We start from the raw sequence: 16,586 nt of genomic DNA on the forward strand, positions 1-16,586 counted from the left end.
TGTGACACATTCTTTCATATGCAGGTCTGTGCAGGTACCCTTTGGTCTAAAGTACTATTTTTTATGTGCAGGTGTGTCAAAGCAATTTTAACAAAAAGATTTAAGTATTTTTTGTGTGCAGGTTTGTCTAGCAATTTTAACAAAAAGATTTAAGTATTTTTTATGTGTAGGTCTGTCTAGTAATGTCTTTAATATGTTGCAATTCTTTAAGTCGTGCAGCTATAATATGTTGCAATTTCCACTTTAGGTCATGCAGCTTTCTTTCAAAATTGCTTGCACCATACCTAAATTGACAAATTAGTGATTCAATGGCTTTATTGACAATTTTGTAGGAACTGAACTCTAATACCACAGTCACAGTGGTCATTTAAACGTACTATTTTCGTGAATACATCTTTGAAGTGGACTCCATTAAAGTCGTGTTTAAGGTAAGTACTCAATTTCTTTCAAAGACAATATACTGATATAGGGAAAGTAACCCATCATCGAAATCATGCTCACACAATTCCCCAAAATGCAAATATGATTAGAAACTTGATGTATTAAACTGTGCTTTGTAACAAAACCTATATTTAGCAAGTTGTTCAATGCAAATAAAATATATATATATATATATATCCAATAGGAAAAAAAGAAACCCGAAGATTCCCATATGTATTGGGATGCCTTGTGAGGATATTTTGTGTTCTAAATGTTTCTTAGATTTGTTTCAATGAATTACCGACCTAAAAAAGAAAAATGAATAAGTCAAAAAATATGCAAATAGTAGAAGTGTTTAGGATGGGGGCATGAAGGTGTCAATTCTACATATACTAATTCAAAGATGCAGTTGTTTCATTGTAGGGTGAAGGATTGGTCTAAAGGAGTTTCTTGACTTGATTTTGTAAAGTGTTGAAGTCTGTCTTGGTGACTTGAATTCAAAGGAAGAATATCCCACATGCCTATTGTGTATTCAACATGATTCCTAGCTAATTATTAACTAAAGGCAGTAAAAGAAGGAATTAAGAGGCTACTGGCTATGATACTTTAAATACATTGAATAATATTATATAGAATGAACCATTTCCTAGAGTTTAAGTAGGATCACTACATACACCAAAACACAAGCATTTTCCCACTAATACATACCAACACAAATTTAGCCAACACATACCAACACAAAAATTCTGCCAACACTTACCAAAATACACCAAAATTATGGCCTTTTTACACTAATACCTACCCACCTAATGACCCATTTTCCCCCACCTATTTGGCCAAACAAAAGAAGTATTAAGCAGAGTAGCATCCCACTTATCAACAGACACAGCCCCAAGCAAATGACCATCATCTTCTCTCTCTTCCTGCAACCTGCAATGTTAGGTTCAAGGGTTAATATCTGTTGCCTCTACTCCGGAATCAACACCTTGCCACGCTCGCAAATTTCATCATCACGCCATTAAAAAAATTTACACTTGCGTCCAACCTGACACCCAGGAGCCAGATAAAATCCATTATATATTCAACCAAAACCATGAAAAACAACAGCAAATAGTATTAGCAAAATTTGGTCACAACCAATCCAACACTTAAATTAGCAAAATACTAAAATCCTTGAAACTAAAAAGACCCACTAACAGAATCAAACCCAACCAATCCCTTTTTATTTTCCATTTTGATCAGTTAACTCCTAATCATATTTATGCTACTTGTGTAAATTTTTACTTAAATCCTTTATTAAAGTACTGGATCTCACAAATCATGCAGAACCAAAATTTCCATCAACATTTCATGCCAAAAAAAAAAAAAAAAAGCTTCCTAAAACATTCAAAGAGAATTAGACTCAAATTGCTTTAAATTTTTCAAGTTTAATCAGCTGAGATAAAAATTGAACAGATTTTCTAGTAATTTGCTTACCACTTATAATGAGTTAAAGAAAACCCCTTTTTATGCTTCAAGAAAACCCCTTATAACTGAACAGAATCTCACTCTGTTTTTTTCCCCACCCAGAAAATCAATAGAAATTTAAAAAGTGTACAAAGAAATAGTGTATTATATAGATACTAACTTACCCAGTAATTTGGACACCCTAGAACCTTCTTCCAGGGTTGTCAGGTGTCCACGAAACAACCAAAACTGGTTTCTCAGAGCAGAAGCATCAGGTTGGGCCCCTTTCCCTCAAGCTTCCACTTGATGACATCGAGCTTGATTCCATGAGAGCAGTTGTGAGCGAGGAGCTAAGTTCATGGCGAGGAGATGAGGGAGATGAGTTTGGCGAGGAGTTGAGTTTGGATTTCTAATAAATTTGAGGGTTTTCATTTCTGAATTTAAGGAGCTGGGCTTATTATTTAGTTTATAAAGTCACATGAGGGGCACGTGATCTCTTACAGGCAGGAATGGGACTAACTGCTGGGTGGGAAAGCCACATGGCTTAAGTGGACAATATTTTAATGTTGTTAACTTAAGCCGTTTGCCAGCTCAGCGATTCCGTCTCTGATACAACAGTAGGGACTAAAATGAGACACGTTTTTCAGGATAAAGACTAAAAGTGATGAAAAAAAAAGTTAGGGTCAAAGTGAGAATCGCGTAAAATTAGGGACGAAAATGAGTTTTACGCCTTTTTTTTTTTTTCCAATGCAAAGAAGTTTCAAACGGCATCTTAACTTTTAACTCTTTAGTATTATTATTATTATTATTATTATTATTATTATTATTATTAAAAAGTAGGAACATCAATTCCCTATTATTGTTAACATTACCTAGTTGAAATTTTAACTAGAAATTAACATATTAAATGATATAAAAATTTATAAATTTTTACTTTTTAATAAATAGTATAAATTTTGGTTATATATATATAATAGCAGTAAATCCGAAATGATATACAAGAAAAATGACAATATAACTTTCAAAAAATAGTTAAGTCTTTTTTCGAAATTTACACTCAAAATAGCTATTTTTAAAACAGCTTATCTAAACGCTTAATATGGCTTTAAAAATAGAAAAAACATATTTTCACATTTTTACCAAACACTTATGTGGTTTTTTAAATGGAGTTTTCAAAACGCACGTTTTGAAACAGCTTATCCAAACTGACCTTAAGTAGAACTTGATATTAACAATGTCTAGCTCCACTTAGATTTTCAAAAATAATAATANAGTGATGAAAAAAAAAAGTTAGGGTCCAAAGTGAGAATCGCGTAAAAATATAGGGACGAAAATGAGTTTTACGCCTTTTTTTTTTTTTTCCAATGCAAAGAAGTTTCAAACGGCATCTTAACTTTTAACTCTTTAGTATTATTATTATTATTATTATTATTATTATTATTATTAAAAAGTAGGAACATCAATTCCCTATTATTGTTAACATTACCTAGTTGAAATTTTAACTAGAAATTAACATATTAAATGATATAAAAATTTATAAATTTTTACTTTTTAATAAATAGTATAAATTTTGGTTTTATATATATAATAGCAGTAAATCCGAAATGATATACAGGAAAAATGACAATATAACTTTCAAAAAATAGTTAAGTCTTTTTTCGAAATTTACACTCAAAATAGCTATTTTTAAAACAGCTTATCTAAACGCTTAATATGGCTTTAAGAATAGAAAACACATATTTTCACATTTTTACCAAACACTTATGTGGTTTTTTAAATGGAGTTTTCAAAACGCACGTTTTGAAACAGCTTATCCAAACTGACCTTAAGTAGAACTTGATATTAACAATGTCTAGTTCCACTTAGATTTTCAAAACTAATAATAGTAATAATAATTAGCAAAAAATACATAAAACTTGACAATGCTAATGTCAAATTCTACCTATAACTTGATTTTGCTAAATAGTTTGTAAAGATAAGTATTCTGCAATATAATTTTAAAATTTGGGGTATTAACCCATTTTCCCCAAAATGCAACAGCCTAGCCAATTTCAGCATTAACCAGCGACTTTGAAACATCCTTACATTTTTAGCATTAAAACATCTTTAACATTCAGCCAATTTCAGTATCTGTTTTCACGAGTATAGAAACTCTCTAATCTACAGTCAAGTTGTTGCAAACCACAAATAGACAAAGAAATGCCATACTTGCCCCCAGAGACAAGGACTAGTGTTTTAGGGCCCTGTTTTAGGGCCCTTGTGTTACGGGACAATTACAAATTTTGTCATATCCTAGTAAAGATTAAAGATCCTAGGAAGTAACCCAAGAGTTGGCCGAGTTGATTGGGCTCTTAGTCTCAAGGTGCTTGTACTAGGCTCGACTGGATGTACTCTCCAGTTCGAGTCCTGCTTACTGCACTTTGAAAAGAATTTCCTGACCCAGAGCTTTACCACTTCGTGGACTTACCTGGCACGAACAATGATTAGTCTTCGGTTGAAAGCTTTGAGGATACATTGTGCCAGAGCCAAAAATAATAAAAGATTCTAGGAAGTCCAGTCAATGGCCGTGTATATCACCAAGATGAAAGAAGTTATAGCAGTTAGTTTGAGAGTGTAATTAAAGTGTGTGTTTAGCAATTAGTTTGTTTCTCACAAAAAAATAAAAGTTGGTAAAAAAAAACATTAAATAACATTCATAATAATTATATAAATTAAATCCAGGTGTTTCCAACCACTGCATCATCAATTGCGTTACAAGAGAAGAGTTGTAATCGTCTACCACAAGTCCAATCCATTCACCTAATCATATATAAAATTACCATCTACCAAAACTATTACAAATAACTTTTAACCAAAAATTGAGGTCCGCTCATATGACTTCATTATCTTACTCATCATCATCAAACTTCGTCTTCTTCCCTGCATTAATTAATTAAACATAAGTACATTACAGGCTATAATATTTTCAGATGGCTCAAGAAATCTAATATCAAACAACCCCAGCAGCTAGAATATGCGAGTGAAGCCATATGATAAGATAACAAAACACAGGTATAACCAAGATATACAAACAAAAATAATACCAGTTGATCCAAAGCTTGGCTTATAAGGTGTTCCGCGTCCCCTCCCGCCACCACCAAAACGACCACCACCCCCACCAAAACGACCACCGCCGCCACCTCGGCCACCTCCACGTCTTCCACCAAACCGACCACCGCTATCTCTGCCACCACTTCTCCCACCACCACTTCTTCCTCCACCACCTCTACCACTACCTGCACCATCACCTCGTGGCCTTGCTTCTTCTACATTCAGTCCATAACCATTAAGTTCAGATCCATCAAGTCCTAGAGCACTGTTCAAACCATCACTACTGTCGAAGTCCACATAAGCAAACCTGCAATTGTTTTCATTGTTTAGACCATAAACAACAAGATCAATGTTGACAGTTCTAAGGCAACGAAGTCAGGTAGTGTCTATCAAGGTGCTCCATTTCATAATGCAGCTAAAACATGAATTGAAATAAGCAACAAGGCTGAGACAAAAAGAAAAGGGGAAGAGGTTGACAAGAAAGATAAAATTGAAAACTCCATACACACAAAAACCTTGAAGAAAAAAAATTAAGCCTAATTGACACCAAACATTGTAGGAGTAATTATTGAAACCTGATTGTGTTATGAAATCTTTTACATCGTGGCAATTATTGCCCTCAAACATATTTTGAAAAAATTCTACAGTGACTTACTTTTAAACTTAGTATGCTGCCTCCTAATCTAAAAAAACAGACTCAATAAAAGGGTTGGTTATGCTTGCACAGCCCCGAGAATGAGCCATAATATTTTAACTTCACAAATTATATGATATTTTCAAAAACTTTTACATTGCAAAGTAGAACTATTAGGGTATTGAAATGTCAATATTTAAAAATACAAAATTTAAAGACTCCACAAAGCAGGTGCTCTTCACCAGTACACTAAAAATAGAGAAGTGATTAACAAGTAAACACTAGGAAAAAAAATGACATAAAACATGATACAAAGAGAGAGAGGACAGAACTAATTCTAAATTTGGAAACCTACCTTGTGCTCAATAGAGTATATTTCATGTAAATTGAGCAGGGAAATTGCTAAAAATATAAATAAGGGAAATGGTACAAACCCCTTAACAGCACCAGAGTCATAATCTTTTGGGATGGACATCCTTGTAATATCTCCACAAGAACCAAAATGTTCTTCCAGGGCACTCCTAATCTGTAAAAAGTGTTGCATTTCCATTAACATAGTTAAGAACACACTTTTTTAATAAAAGTGTGCATTAGGAAAATATAGTTGGTATGCCAACAGTACCTCATCCTCCCCAAGAGATTTATCAAAACCTCGCACATATGCTGTACAGGCCTGACCTCTTCCTCCCTTTTGGAATGAGTTGCTACTCTCTTTACTACATTATTTTACAGCACAGAATAGAGCACAATGAGTTCATTAGATACTCTGAATTAAAGCATTTGGAAGACTGGTAGAAACAATGAGAAATACCCGTCATGTGGGGTATATTGCCCCCTTTCACGAGCAAAATCAAGTTTAACAGCACGACCTAGCAAATCTTGACCATTCAAACTAACAGCCTGTGAAAAGAAAATAGTGCTAATTGATCATATTCAATGAAAGTGGAAAAAAACAGCATACTAATTATTTCAACAGAAAAAATATTGCCCAACAAAGTAGCCAAAGTATAAGTCAGGTAAGAGCAACAAATGATAGTCAGGCATATAAAGTCATTAAATTTTTACATTTTTACTAGATAATGGGACCATAAGCAGACCTTTTGTGCAGCTTCTACTGTTGCAAATTCAACATGTCCAAAGCCCTTAAATCTCCCATCCGCATCTGAAGCAAACCGAACATCAACAATTTCACCAGCATCTTTAAAGAAATTTTCCCTGCATAAATACATTAATGAGATGACAATTATCTGAACACTCTATTAAGATTTCCAGAAGCTATACATACACATCAGTTTGCTCAACATTGAATGAAAGATTGCCAACAAAAAGAGTCTTTGATGTAGTTTGACCCTGAGGAGTAACAGGGGTTTGAGGCTGCACAAACATGTTAGAAATCACCAAAAAATCAATGAAAAAAGTGATAATACAATTCCTCAAAAGAGAAAGGCTTAATGATCAATTACAGCTTTCTTCTCAGATTTTGAATCAGTCTGCTTGGTCTTTGGTGACACGGCATCTGCCATTTCCACATCAGTGTTCTGTTCCAGAAGTTATAGAGCTTGAGCATTAATAAGGACCAAAGCTATTTTTAGAGATTCTAAATGTTTAGAATGGAAATTAATAGTATCAATAATAAGCATTAAATGCACTTTTTAAATTGCATGCCCCTAAATATTTGATTCAATTCAGTTCCTCATGACAATCCTAACGATTGATTAATTACAATTAATCAAAACATCCCTTACCATGTTCTTTTTTTATAGGTAAGTTACATGCATGTATAGGTTTCATGGACCCCATTACTTCAAAAAATCAAGTTGTTGCTTTACCACTACAGATTTCATCTTAAGCAATATCATTCAACCAAAACATGATTAGAAACACAGAACTGCAGAGTTAAATTTACATTTTTCTTTGGAGTCTTGGAGGGTTTTTCCTCACTATCTTCATCAGATTCATCTGTATCTTCCTCAGATTCCTCCTCTGAATTGCTACTTTTCTTTGAATCAAGAGCACGCTGCAGGGTCAAAAATAAGCTATGTGGTTAACTAAACAATACTGAGACCTAGTGCAAAGCTAATGGGAATTACAGAAGATGATACTCAAAATTAGCAAACAATGGAAAGATGATCCTAAACACTACATCAGTAATAGAGAACGCAAAGATGATGAGTCAAGTTCAAAACCAAATAAACCACAAATAGAGAACGTCCTTTTAACCTTTTTTTTGTGGTTATAGTTTCCAATTCATATGGTCTATGTCTACATCAATAAAACAGCAACCCAAGTCTAAGAGTAAAGATCTACTTGCAAATGATCACCACGAAAGTAACTGCTATGTTTGATCCAAACATCTTTCATTGGGGGAAGCATGTATAGATTGAAAAAAGAATAAGCACAATCGCATGCCATTGATTACCTTATGATGGAACAATACAGTTTATATTATATTATAAACTAACTTATAAAATCAGTGCAACTTGTCACCAGTTGGGTTGCAGATCTGAATGCCACTGCTGGTGGCCAGTAAGTGTGCATATTAGTGAGGTTAATGTAAAGTTGAAGTTTGGTGGTTTTTCTAACAAGATACAGGCATCTATAAGCATTCGAGGATATTGCAGGACTTTTAATTCAGTCTATAGCTTCCATATCAGGAAGCATATAACACACAATAATTTTGGACAGAAGCCAATAATAAGATTAAAAGCTATAAATGAATAAAAATGCCTTACAATTTTCTGAACTTCTAGCAGTCATGATATTAGGGCCAATTAAAAGAGCAAAGTGAAGGCTTATTATATTTCAATTAATTTACACTATCTTATTAAAATAAGGAAATATAGGCATTTAAGACCACACATGTCAGAATATAATTCTACAAGAATTGTTCCAAAAAGGTCCATGACAAACGCACCTTTTCCCCTTCAGATTCACTATCTTCAGATTCACTATCAGAGGAGCTATCACTGTCATCCACTTTCTTTGGAGGGGCAGCAACAGATACTTTCTTTGCGGCAGTTGGTTTCTGCACATGAATAAAGGAGAAATTTCAAATATATTAACTTGACACAAAAATACACATAAATTAACTTGACACAAAAACACGATATAGAAACTATTCTACACTCACATCTGACTCTGTATCATCTGAATCTGAACTATCAGATGATTCAGCTTCGACTGTCTTAGTGGGGGCAGCAACCTTACCATTTTTAGCAGCAACTGCCTGTTTTTTTTTATTCGGCTCCTGAGACAAAATAAGATAATTACATGTTGCTGTCTATGTGTCACGAAAAATATAAAAGAACATGTATAACAAACTGCTCACCTCATCCGAAGATTCATCACTAGAGTCATCATCTGAAGATTCATCATCTGAAGACTCTTTCAGAACAGGCTTTGCTGCAACCACTCCCTTCTTAGCAAGGGCACCATTTTTAGCAGCAACTACCTCCTTTTTTGTAGAAGGCTCCTGAGATGAAAGAAGTTGACATTGTAATCAAATACTGATGTAAATACAGCATGATTAAAACAAATAAATAAATAAAAATTCTCAACCAACTGCTCACATCATCTGAAGACTCATCACTAGAGTCATCGTCAGAGGAATCATCATCAGACTCGGGAAGCTTTGGCGCAGGCACTCCCTTTTTAGCAGGGGCACCAAGGGTGCCATTTTTAGCAGCACCTGCAGGTTTCTTTGAAGCAGGCTCCTGAGACAAGAGAAGTTGACATCTTAATCAAGTGTTGCTGTAGATGTGGCATGATAAGACGAAATAAAAATAGATATTGTCAAAGGAACTGCTCACATCATCAGAATCATCACTGGACTCAACATCTGAAGAATCATCACTGGACTCCTCCACAGGAGGCTTCTTCTTGTTGTTTACTTTGACCTGATAAGCACAAATTGCAAATTCAGTAACCAACTAAAAGGGTGCCATCAATAAAACCCAGCCCAAAAATAAATAAAATGATGTTCAACAATTAATACATGTTCACAAAAGTAGACACAAATCAACATAAGACAGAGAATACAAATCCAAACATTGCATGAAATGAGCACAAAATCTGTTAATAAGGTCATATCATACTGTAATCACTTCAGACCGTTTATGGAAATAAACAATTAACAATAATTGAAACATAAAATTCACATAGTGACCTCTTCCTCAGACTCAGATGAAGAATCATCTTCTGAGCTACTGGTTTCCACTTTCTTCTTCTTTTGTGTCTTCACTTCAACCTTCTGCTTCACAACAGCCTGCTCTACACCCTCATCCCCCTTCTGCTTTTTTGCAACTTGCTTCTCTAGCTGTTGTTCAGCTTCTCTCTTGCCTTCAAGAAGACCAAAAACCCAGAATTTCAAAACCTCAGTACAAGACACCACAAAAAACCAAGTGCAAAATATTATTTTCAAAAAATTAATTTTTTTTTTTAAATTAAAAAAAAAAATACACCAAAACCATCACCAAGACAAAAACAAACAAAAAATCAATAACCTCAGAGTTGGACACCAAATCCACTAATTCAATGACTACGCAAGGAACATAAAAGGCATTAAAATTTAACAGTTAAAAGCACACAAAAAAAAAAAAAAACACCCCTTCAAAAACCATATACCCCCTTGAATTAAAAACAACCAAATATAATCCACAAAATAATATAGAAAAATGAATAAATAAACTGGGTACCTTTCTTGGCAGACTTGGACGGTGGAAGAACAGCTGGAGGAGCTGAATCGACCTACAAAATGAAGAAATATCAAAACCCAATAACAACAACAACAATAATAATCGAAATACGAAACCAAAAACAGAGAGGCTTTGCAGAAATATGCGATTTTTTTTTTTTTGTATTGTATTGTACTGTATTGTATAAATCGAAAAACGAAGAAGCTGCTTACTTTCGTAGCCGACTTCTTACTTGACTTGCCCATAGTATAGAAGAAGAAGAAGAAGAAGAAGGTAGCTAAGGTCAGAAAAAATAGAGAGAGGAAAAACTAAAACTAAAACCCTAAAGGTCTAGGGTTTTCTGAGGGGCAGAGGAGAGGAGTGAGAGGTGAGGAATAGAAAGATGCTATATTTATATGTTGGTGGGGGAGGCGGGTTGCGTTGTTAGGGTTTTTTTTTTTTTCACTCGCTTTCGTTCTTACATGTGTTCGGCTTCGCGGCCCATGCTCATTATATTTTCACGCCTTTTCTTTTCTTTTTTTCTTTTTTGGCTAAATTACAAATTCTACTCTTTTTTTCCTTTTTCTTTTTTTGCCAATTATTTTATTTTAGCATTGGCAACTCTAAGAATTTTTCTCATGGTATTCTTTAAAAAACATAAATTATACGATCTAATAAAAAGAGAAATTTATATATTGACAACAACAACGATCAAAAAACACACAAATATACAAAATTTACAATTGTCTTTTACGAGTTTTCATATTTTGAAATCATTGCATGATAGTCTCATTATTAATGCTACAAGCTACATCATTTTCAATATACACAACCACGCAATCATTCATCCACTGATCTCTCATTCAACTGAGCAGTTCGTTCTTTATATATTTCATTACTGAAAAACTTTTTTCTATTATTGTAGTAGCGACAGGAATGGTCAAAGCTAACTTCACAAACAAATAGACTAATAGATAAGTCTCATACTTCTCTGTGTTCACTAACTTTTCAACAAGTTCACTAACTCCTTGAAACTCTAAAAACAAGTCATTGCTGCACATATCAAAAACGTAATTTTGAAGTTGAGAGTCAAGTACCAAGATATCTATCCCAAAAAAAATCAAATGGATAAAACTTTGCTAGATATATTAACTATTCTTTATAAAAAATCACAAATGAATTACTTGAATTCAAGCAAGCCATACAAAGAAGCAAATCGGTATTCGCCTTTAAAAAATAGTTGTTAAACTCTTGAAATTGCATATCTATAACTGTGTAGAATAACTCAACAAGATAATGATGTAAATTTGTATTTTTTGGGTGTTGCATCACAGCCTCCCACTAACTACAAATATTTCATCTATGTTCAAGATAGGAATATCATGTGTAGTACAAAATGAAAACACTTCAGTCAATAAAAATATTAATTCATCGTCTCTCATCACTTGCAATCGTTGCTTAGACACTTTAATAAGATCTATGGCATTTACTATATCTTTTTTTATTTTTTTTTTAAACAATGCTATTAACAACTCATTTGTGATCCCTAAAATGTTTTTCATTAAGTGTAAAGTAAAGACAAATTCAAAAGATAGAATTGATCTCATAATAAATCGAGCTTCAACTTTTTGGTCGGAGATGTCATATTCTTCAATAATCTCAAGTATATCAATAACATCAGAGAACATCAAAATCAAGTTGAGAATAGTCTCATAATATGATCCCTAATACATTTGAGATTTGTCTCTTGATTCAAACCTTACTCACTTCTACTTACACATAATTCTTATTTACTATTGGCAAATTGTGCATCTCGAAAAGCATATCGTCTCTTACAAGAGCCTTCAACAACAGTTACTAAATTACTAACCACATAAAAAAATTTAGCAATGTTAATGTAATTTTTAGCAACTGCAACAAGTGTTAATTGAAGTTGATGAGCAAAACAATGGACATAAAATGCTGACTTATTCTCTTTCAAAATTAAAGTTTTGAGACATTGATATCATCTTGCATATTACTAGTCCCGTCATAACTTTGCCCACATAGTTTCAATAAACTCAATTTATGTTCACAAAGTAAACATTCAATAGCATATTTGAGTGACAAAGCGGTGGTACTTACTACATGTACAATACCAAGGAACTACTCTATAATAATTCCTTTTTTGTTAACAAAATGAAGAACGAGGGTCATTTGCTCTTTCACTGAAATATCACGTGACTTATCAATTGATATTGAAAAGAACACATTGTCAAGATCCTTAATGATGGCTTTAAATATTTCATGTGCAATTGCATTCACAATGTCTTTTTGAATTTCATGGTGGGTAAGTTTGCAATTTTTTGGAGTTTTTTTGCAACACTTCATTAATAAATTCATTGTGATCCCCTAAAATTGTAAAAGCTCAAGAAAAGTTCATTTTATCACTTGAACCTTGAGATTTATCATGACCACGAAAAACTAATCCCCAGCATAAAAGGAATCTTATGTAATCAACTATTGCATTTAATTGAACCAAATATTCAACTTTATCTTGATTTGATTGCTTAACCAAAATACTTTGAATGTATTGTTTTTCCTTCATTAAATCTTCACTCTTCTTGACAGCTTGATTATGAATACTATTAACTCCTCCAACATGGGAATTTAACTTTTCTTTTTTATCTCAAAGTTTGAATCCTTTCGTTACAAAAGTCTCGCCTCCTCCTTGCTTACCAACATCTTGCCCAAATAGGTAGCAAATATAAACAAAATGATAGTGTAAGAAAAATGCTCGGTCTTATGTCATCCAAATAGGCCGTCCATGACAAAAGGATGGAAGAAAGGACGTCCATGAGACAAAAGCATGGAGGATGGGACAAGGTGAATATGCCTAATAACCTTGTCCCTCCTATACTCGTCCCCAATATGAATATCGTCCGTCCTTAGTAATGGACGGATGAAGTTATTGGGCCCTGAGCGTATTGGGCTTTTTGCTAACTCAAGTCTTCACCAGAGGATCCATCAGGTACAGGTTGTGTCGTTACGAACCTAATTCTTTGCCAACCGTTTATGGAGCACAGGTCCCAACAAGATAACTTCCTTGGCAGTTAGGGAAGTTATCTATGAACCTTCTGAATTCCTTAACAATAGGAACGATTATTAAACAAGTAACCGCTCCATGAATAATATATAAGCATTCCTAAATGAAATGGTAAATCAGTCAGACATTTTTGAGAACTTTGAATAACGCTTCCTTCTTAAAGTGAATTACAAATCCACTGACTTTATCATCGGAGGATTCTTGACCGGCCTCTACCGGTCTCCTCTGATCTTGTATTTGTCTTCTTTTAGGACCTAGTCTCAAGATCATCAATGCCTGAGATTTTCAGCCTACTGATTTCTAAGGAACTATCAGTTGGCACCGTCTGTAAGAACGAAATTTCTTGCGCTCAGATTTTAGTCTTGAGTCCTATAATTTCTTTCTCCGACAAAGGGCTGAAATGGTTTGGACAAGATCAAGGGCTACTAGTCCAGGTCCTCAAGAAAGTAGAGATGCTTCCAATAACCCTCAACGTGACCATTAATCATCGCCTACCATGCAACCATCTTTTGTCCAACACGTGCAATCTATGGTTGCTACCATGGTGGAGTTAACTCGCCAGAACCAAGAATTGAGAAGGGAGATTACTCTCAAAAGACAACGACATGGAATCTATGGAGAGGAGCATGGTCAAAGCCAGGGTAATGGAAGAAATACAGAGCCAGATAGCCAATCAAGGAGTACTGCACCAAGGAGAGTGCCACAGTTGGAGAGGGAATTGGATCAGATGAGGAAGGTTATGGATGAAATGAAGGAAAACATGAGGAGAACTAACCTCGTGGAAGACTTAGTTCACTGAATAGATTCTCCCTTTACGCCTTCTATCAATGGCTATCCCCTGCCTTCGAAGTTCAAGATGCCTTCCTTGGATTCGTATGATGGAACACGTAACCCGTTTGATCACATTGCTACTTTTAAGACTACGATGCATCTTCAAGGAGTCCTTGATGAAATTATGTGTAGAGCCTTCCCTACCACCCTTAAAGGTCTAGCACGAGTCTGGTTTAGCAAAATACCCCCAAACTCAGTAAGTTCTTTCAGTTAGTTCATTGATTTTTTTTTTTTTTTTTTTTTTTGGTGGAGAAACCGGACTCTAAGGCCCTATAATATTAAAAACAAAACAAAGAGAAATTACAAAGAGTCATGAGTGACAAGGGGAGCTACATCCTCAGGGGTGGTATTATACCAAATCTGTAGCTCACTACCAGACTTAGAACTTTTGGCTAAACAGTGGGCAACTAAATTACCTATACGTTTTACATGGGAAAAACAACAAGACTGAAAATCGTTAGCTAAGAACAGGACATCTTGAATCACATGACCATATTCTGGGTGAGATGAGTCCTTCTACCTAAGTGCTTTTATAATCACCTTAGCATCACCCTCCACTATGCACTGCACAACCCCAAGATCCTTAGCAAAAAACAATGCCTTACGGCATGCTAGAAGTTCAACAATTACTGCAAAGGAAGGCATCATGATTCATTGGGACAAAGCACTGATAACAGCCCCTATGGAGTTTCGAACAACAACACTGATTCCTACACATCCCAATTCCTTGAATGTAGCTCCGTCAAAATTAATTTTGAGGTGGGGTGAGAGTGGAGGAGTCCACCTAGCTACTTTAGCCATGACTGTACGAAAGTCATGAAGAAGAGTGGCAGCCTTGTCACAAATCTTGCCCAGAGCAACAGAGGGTTCACCAAGCCTATCCAAGTTTCTCTTACTATAAACCAGCCAGAAACAAATAGGTAGTAGATTTGGATTAATACATTCCTTCATCAAAAAAACCATTCCCAATAAATTAGAAAAATCATTAAACTTGTACCTGAGGAGCTTAGTTAACATCTCATCATCCGACCACATAACCAGGAGAGAGGGACAAGTCCAAAGAGCATGGATTGTGTCTTCAGTACCAAATTTACATCTTGGGCAAAGGGCTGTGGTCACCACCTTATGGCGCCATAAATTGTATATGGATGAGACTGCATTGTATGCCACTCTCCACAGCATATGTTACTTTGTGGGGTATTTGTAGACCCCAAATTCCATTCCATAGCCTGTGGGATTTTCCTGGATTTGAGCAGCTTGGTCTTTTGCTTCTATCAACATTTGAGAGCAAATGATAGGCACTTCTAGTCGAGTAATCCCCATTGGGGGTTGGGAACCACACTTGTTTATCAGGAACATTCTGATAGCTGAGGGGGATGCCCAGGATCATGGTTGCTTCATGCGGTAGGAACTCACTCATAATTAAGGCGGACCTCCAGGCATGATTGTCCTCATTAATGAGCTCACTTACTTTGGCTTCTGGTGGTATCATGGCACTAGGGGAAACAATCCTTGTAGCTGGGATCTTTGGCAACCACCTGTCGTCCCGAATACGAATTGATTGACCATCACCAATTTTCCATCTCGACCCCAAGTCAATTACCTGGCATGCTTGTAGGAGGCTCTTCCAAGTGAAAGAGCCTTTGTTTGAGCTAGCACAATCCATAACCGAGCACTCAAGGAAAAATTTGGCACATGTGTGTTATCTCCAAATTTGTTTAGCCAAGAGGTAGTCATTGAATTTACTTAGCTCACGGAAGCCCATACCTCAGTTATTCTTCGGGAGACATAACTTCTCCTAGCTCACCTAGTGGATTTTTCTTTGCTCCCTTCTATACCCCCACCAAAATTTTCTAATCAAGGACTCAATTTCATTTATAAGGCCTATAGGGAGTTTAAAACATGACATAGTGTAGGTAGGGATTGCTTGGATGACTGCTTTTATAAGAATCTCTCGACCTGCCTGTGATAGCAATTTTTCTTTCCACCCTTTCAGCTTCTTCCAAATTCTCTCTTTAATCAAGCTAAAAGATTTCTTTTTGGCCCAACCAACTAAGGAAGATAGGCCCAAATATTGCTCATATCACTGAGTTACTGGAACACCTAGAAAGTTAGCGATAGTTGCACGGGTTCTGTGAGGAGTGTTTGAGCTGAAAAAGATGTTGGTTTTACCTTTGTTTATAATCTGCCCAAATGCTTGCTCATACAGCTGAAGGAGGAATTGGATTTGGACACATTCAGCAATAGTGGCTCTACAAAACACTAAGCTGTCATCTATGAATATGTGAGATCTTTGGACCAGCAGCACATATAGAGACCCCCCATAGAGCTCCATCAACTTCAGCCTTTGTAAATAGAGCATGTAAACCTTCCAATAAAAAGAGGTATGGAGACAGCGGATCACCCT

General features: G+C 35.2%; 1 protein-coding gene across 1 annotated transcript; it reads right to left on the reverse strand.

Moving 5' to 3' along the window:
- Positions 1–4,548: 4,548 nt before the first annotated feature.
- On the reverse strand, positions 4,549–10,670 carry LOC112028802 (nucleolin 1). Its single transcript, XM_024061493.2, has 17 exons — positions 10,497–10,670; positions 10,285–10,336; positions 9,756–9,928; positions 9,400–9,486; positions 9,160–9,303; positions 8,919–9,062; positions 8,721–8,837; positions 8,505–8,615; positions 7,497–7,607; positions 7,054–7,128; positions 6,876–6,964; positions 6,688–6,805; positions 6,402–6,490; positions 6,213–6,306; positions 6,025–6,116; positions 4,950–5,263; positions 4,549–4,785 (listed from the first exon to the last, which is right to left on the reverse strand). The coding sequence occupies exons 1-17, from the start codon at positions 10,527–10,529 to the stop codon at positions 4,754–4,756; spliced, it is 1,875 nt and encodes a 624-aa protein (XP_023917261.1). The 5' UTR covers positions 10,530–10,670; the 3' UTR covers positions 4,549–4,753.
- Positions 10,671–16,586: the final 5,916 nt, after the last annotated feature.

This window comes from Quercus suber, unplaced genomic scaffold, assembly GCF_002906115.3.
Source record: "Quercus suber isolate HL8 unplaced genomic scaffold, Cork oak 2.0 scaffold_77, whole genome shotgun sequence".
In the NCBI taxonomy this organism is placed as follows: domain Eukaryota; kingdom Viridiplantae; phylum Streptophyta; class Magnoliopsida; order Fagales; family Fagaceae; genus Quercus; species Quercus suber.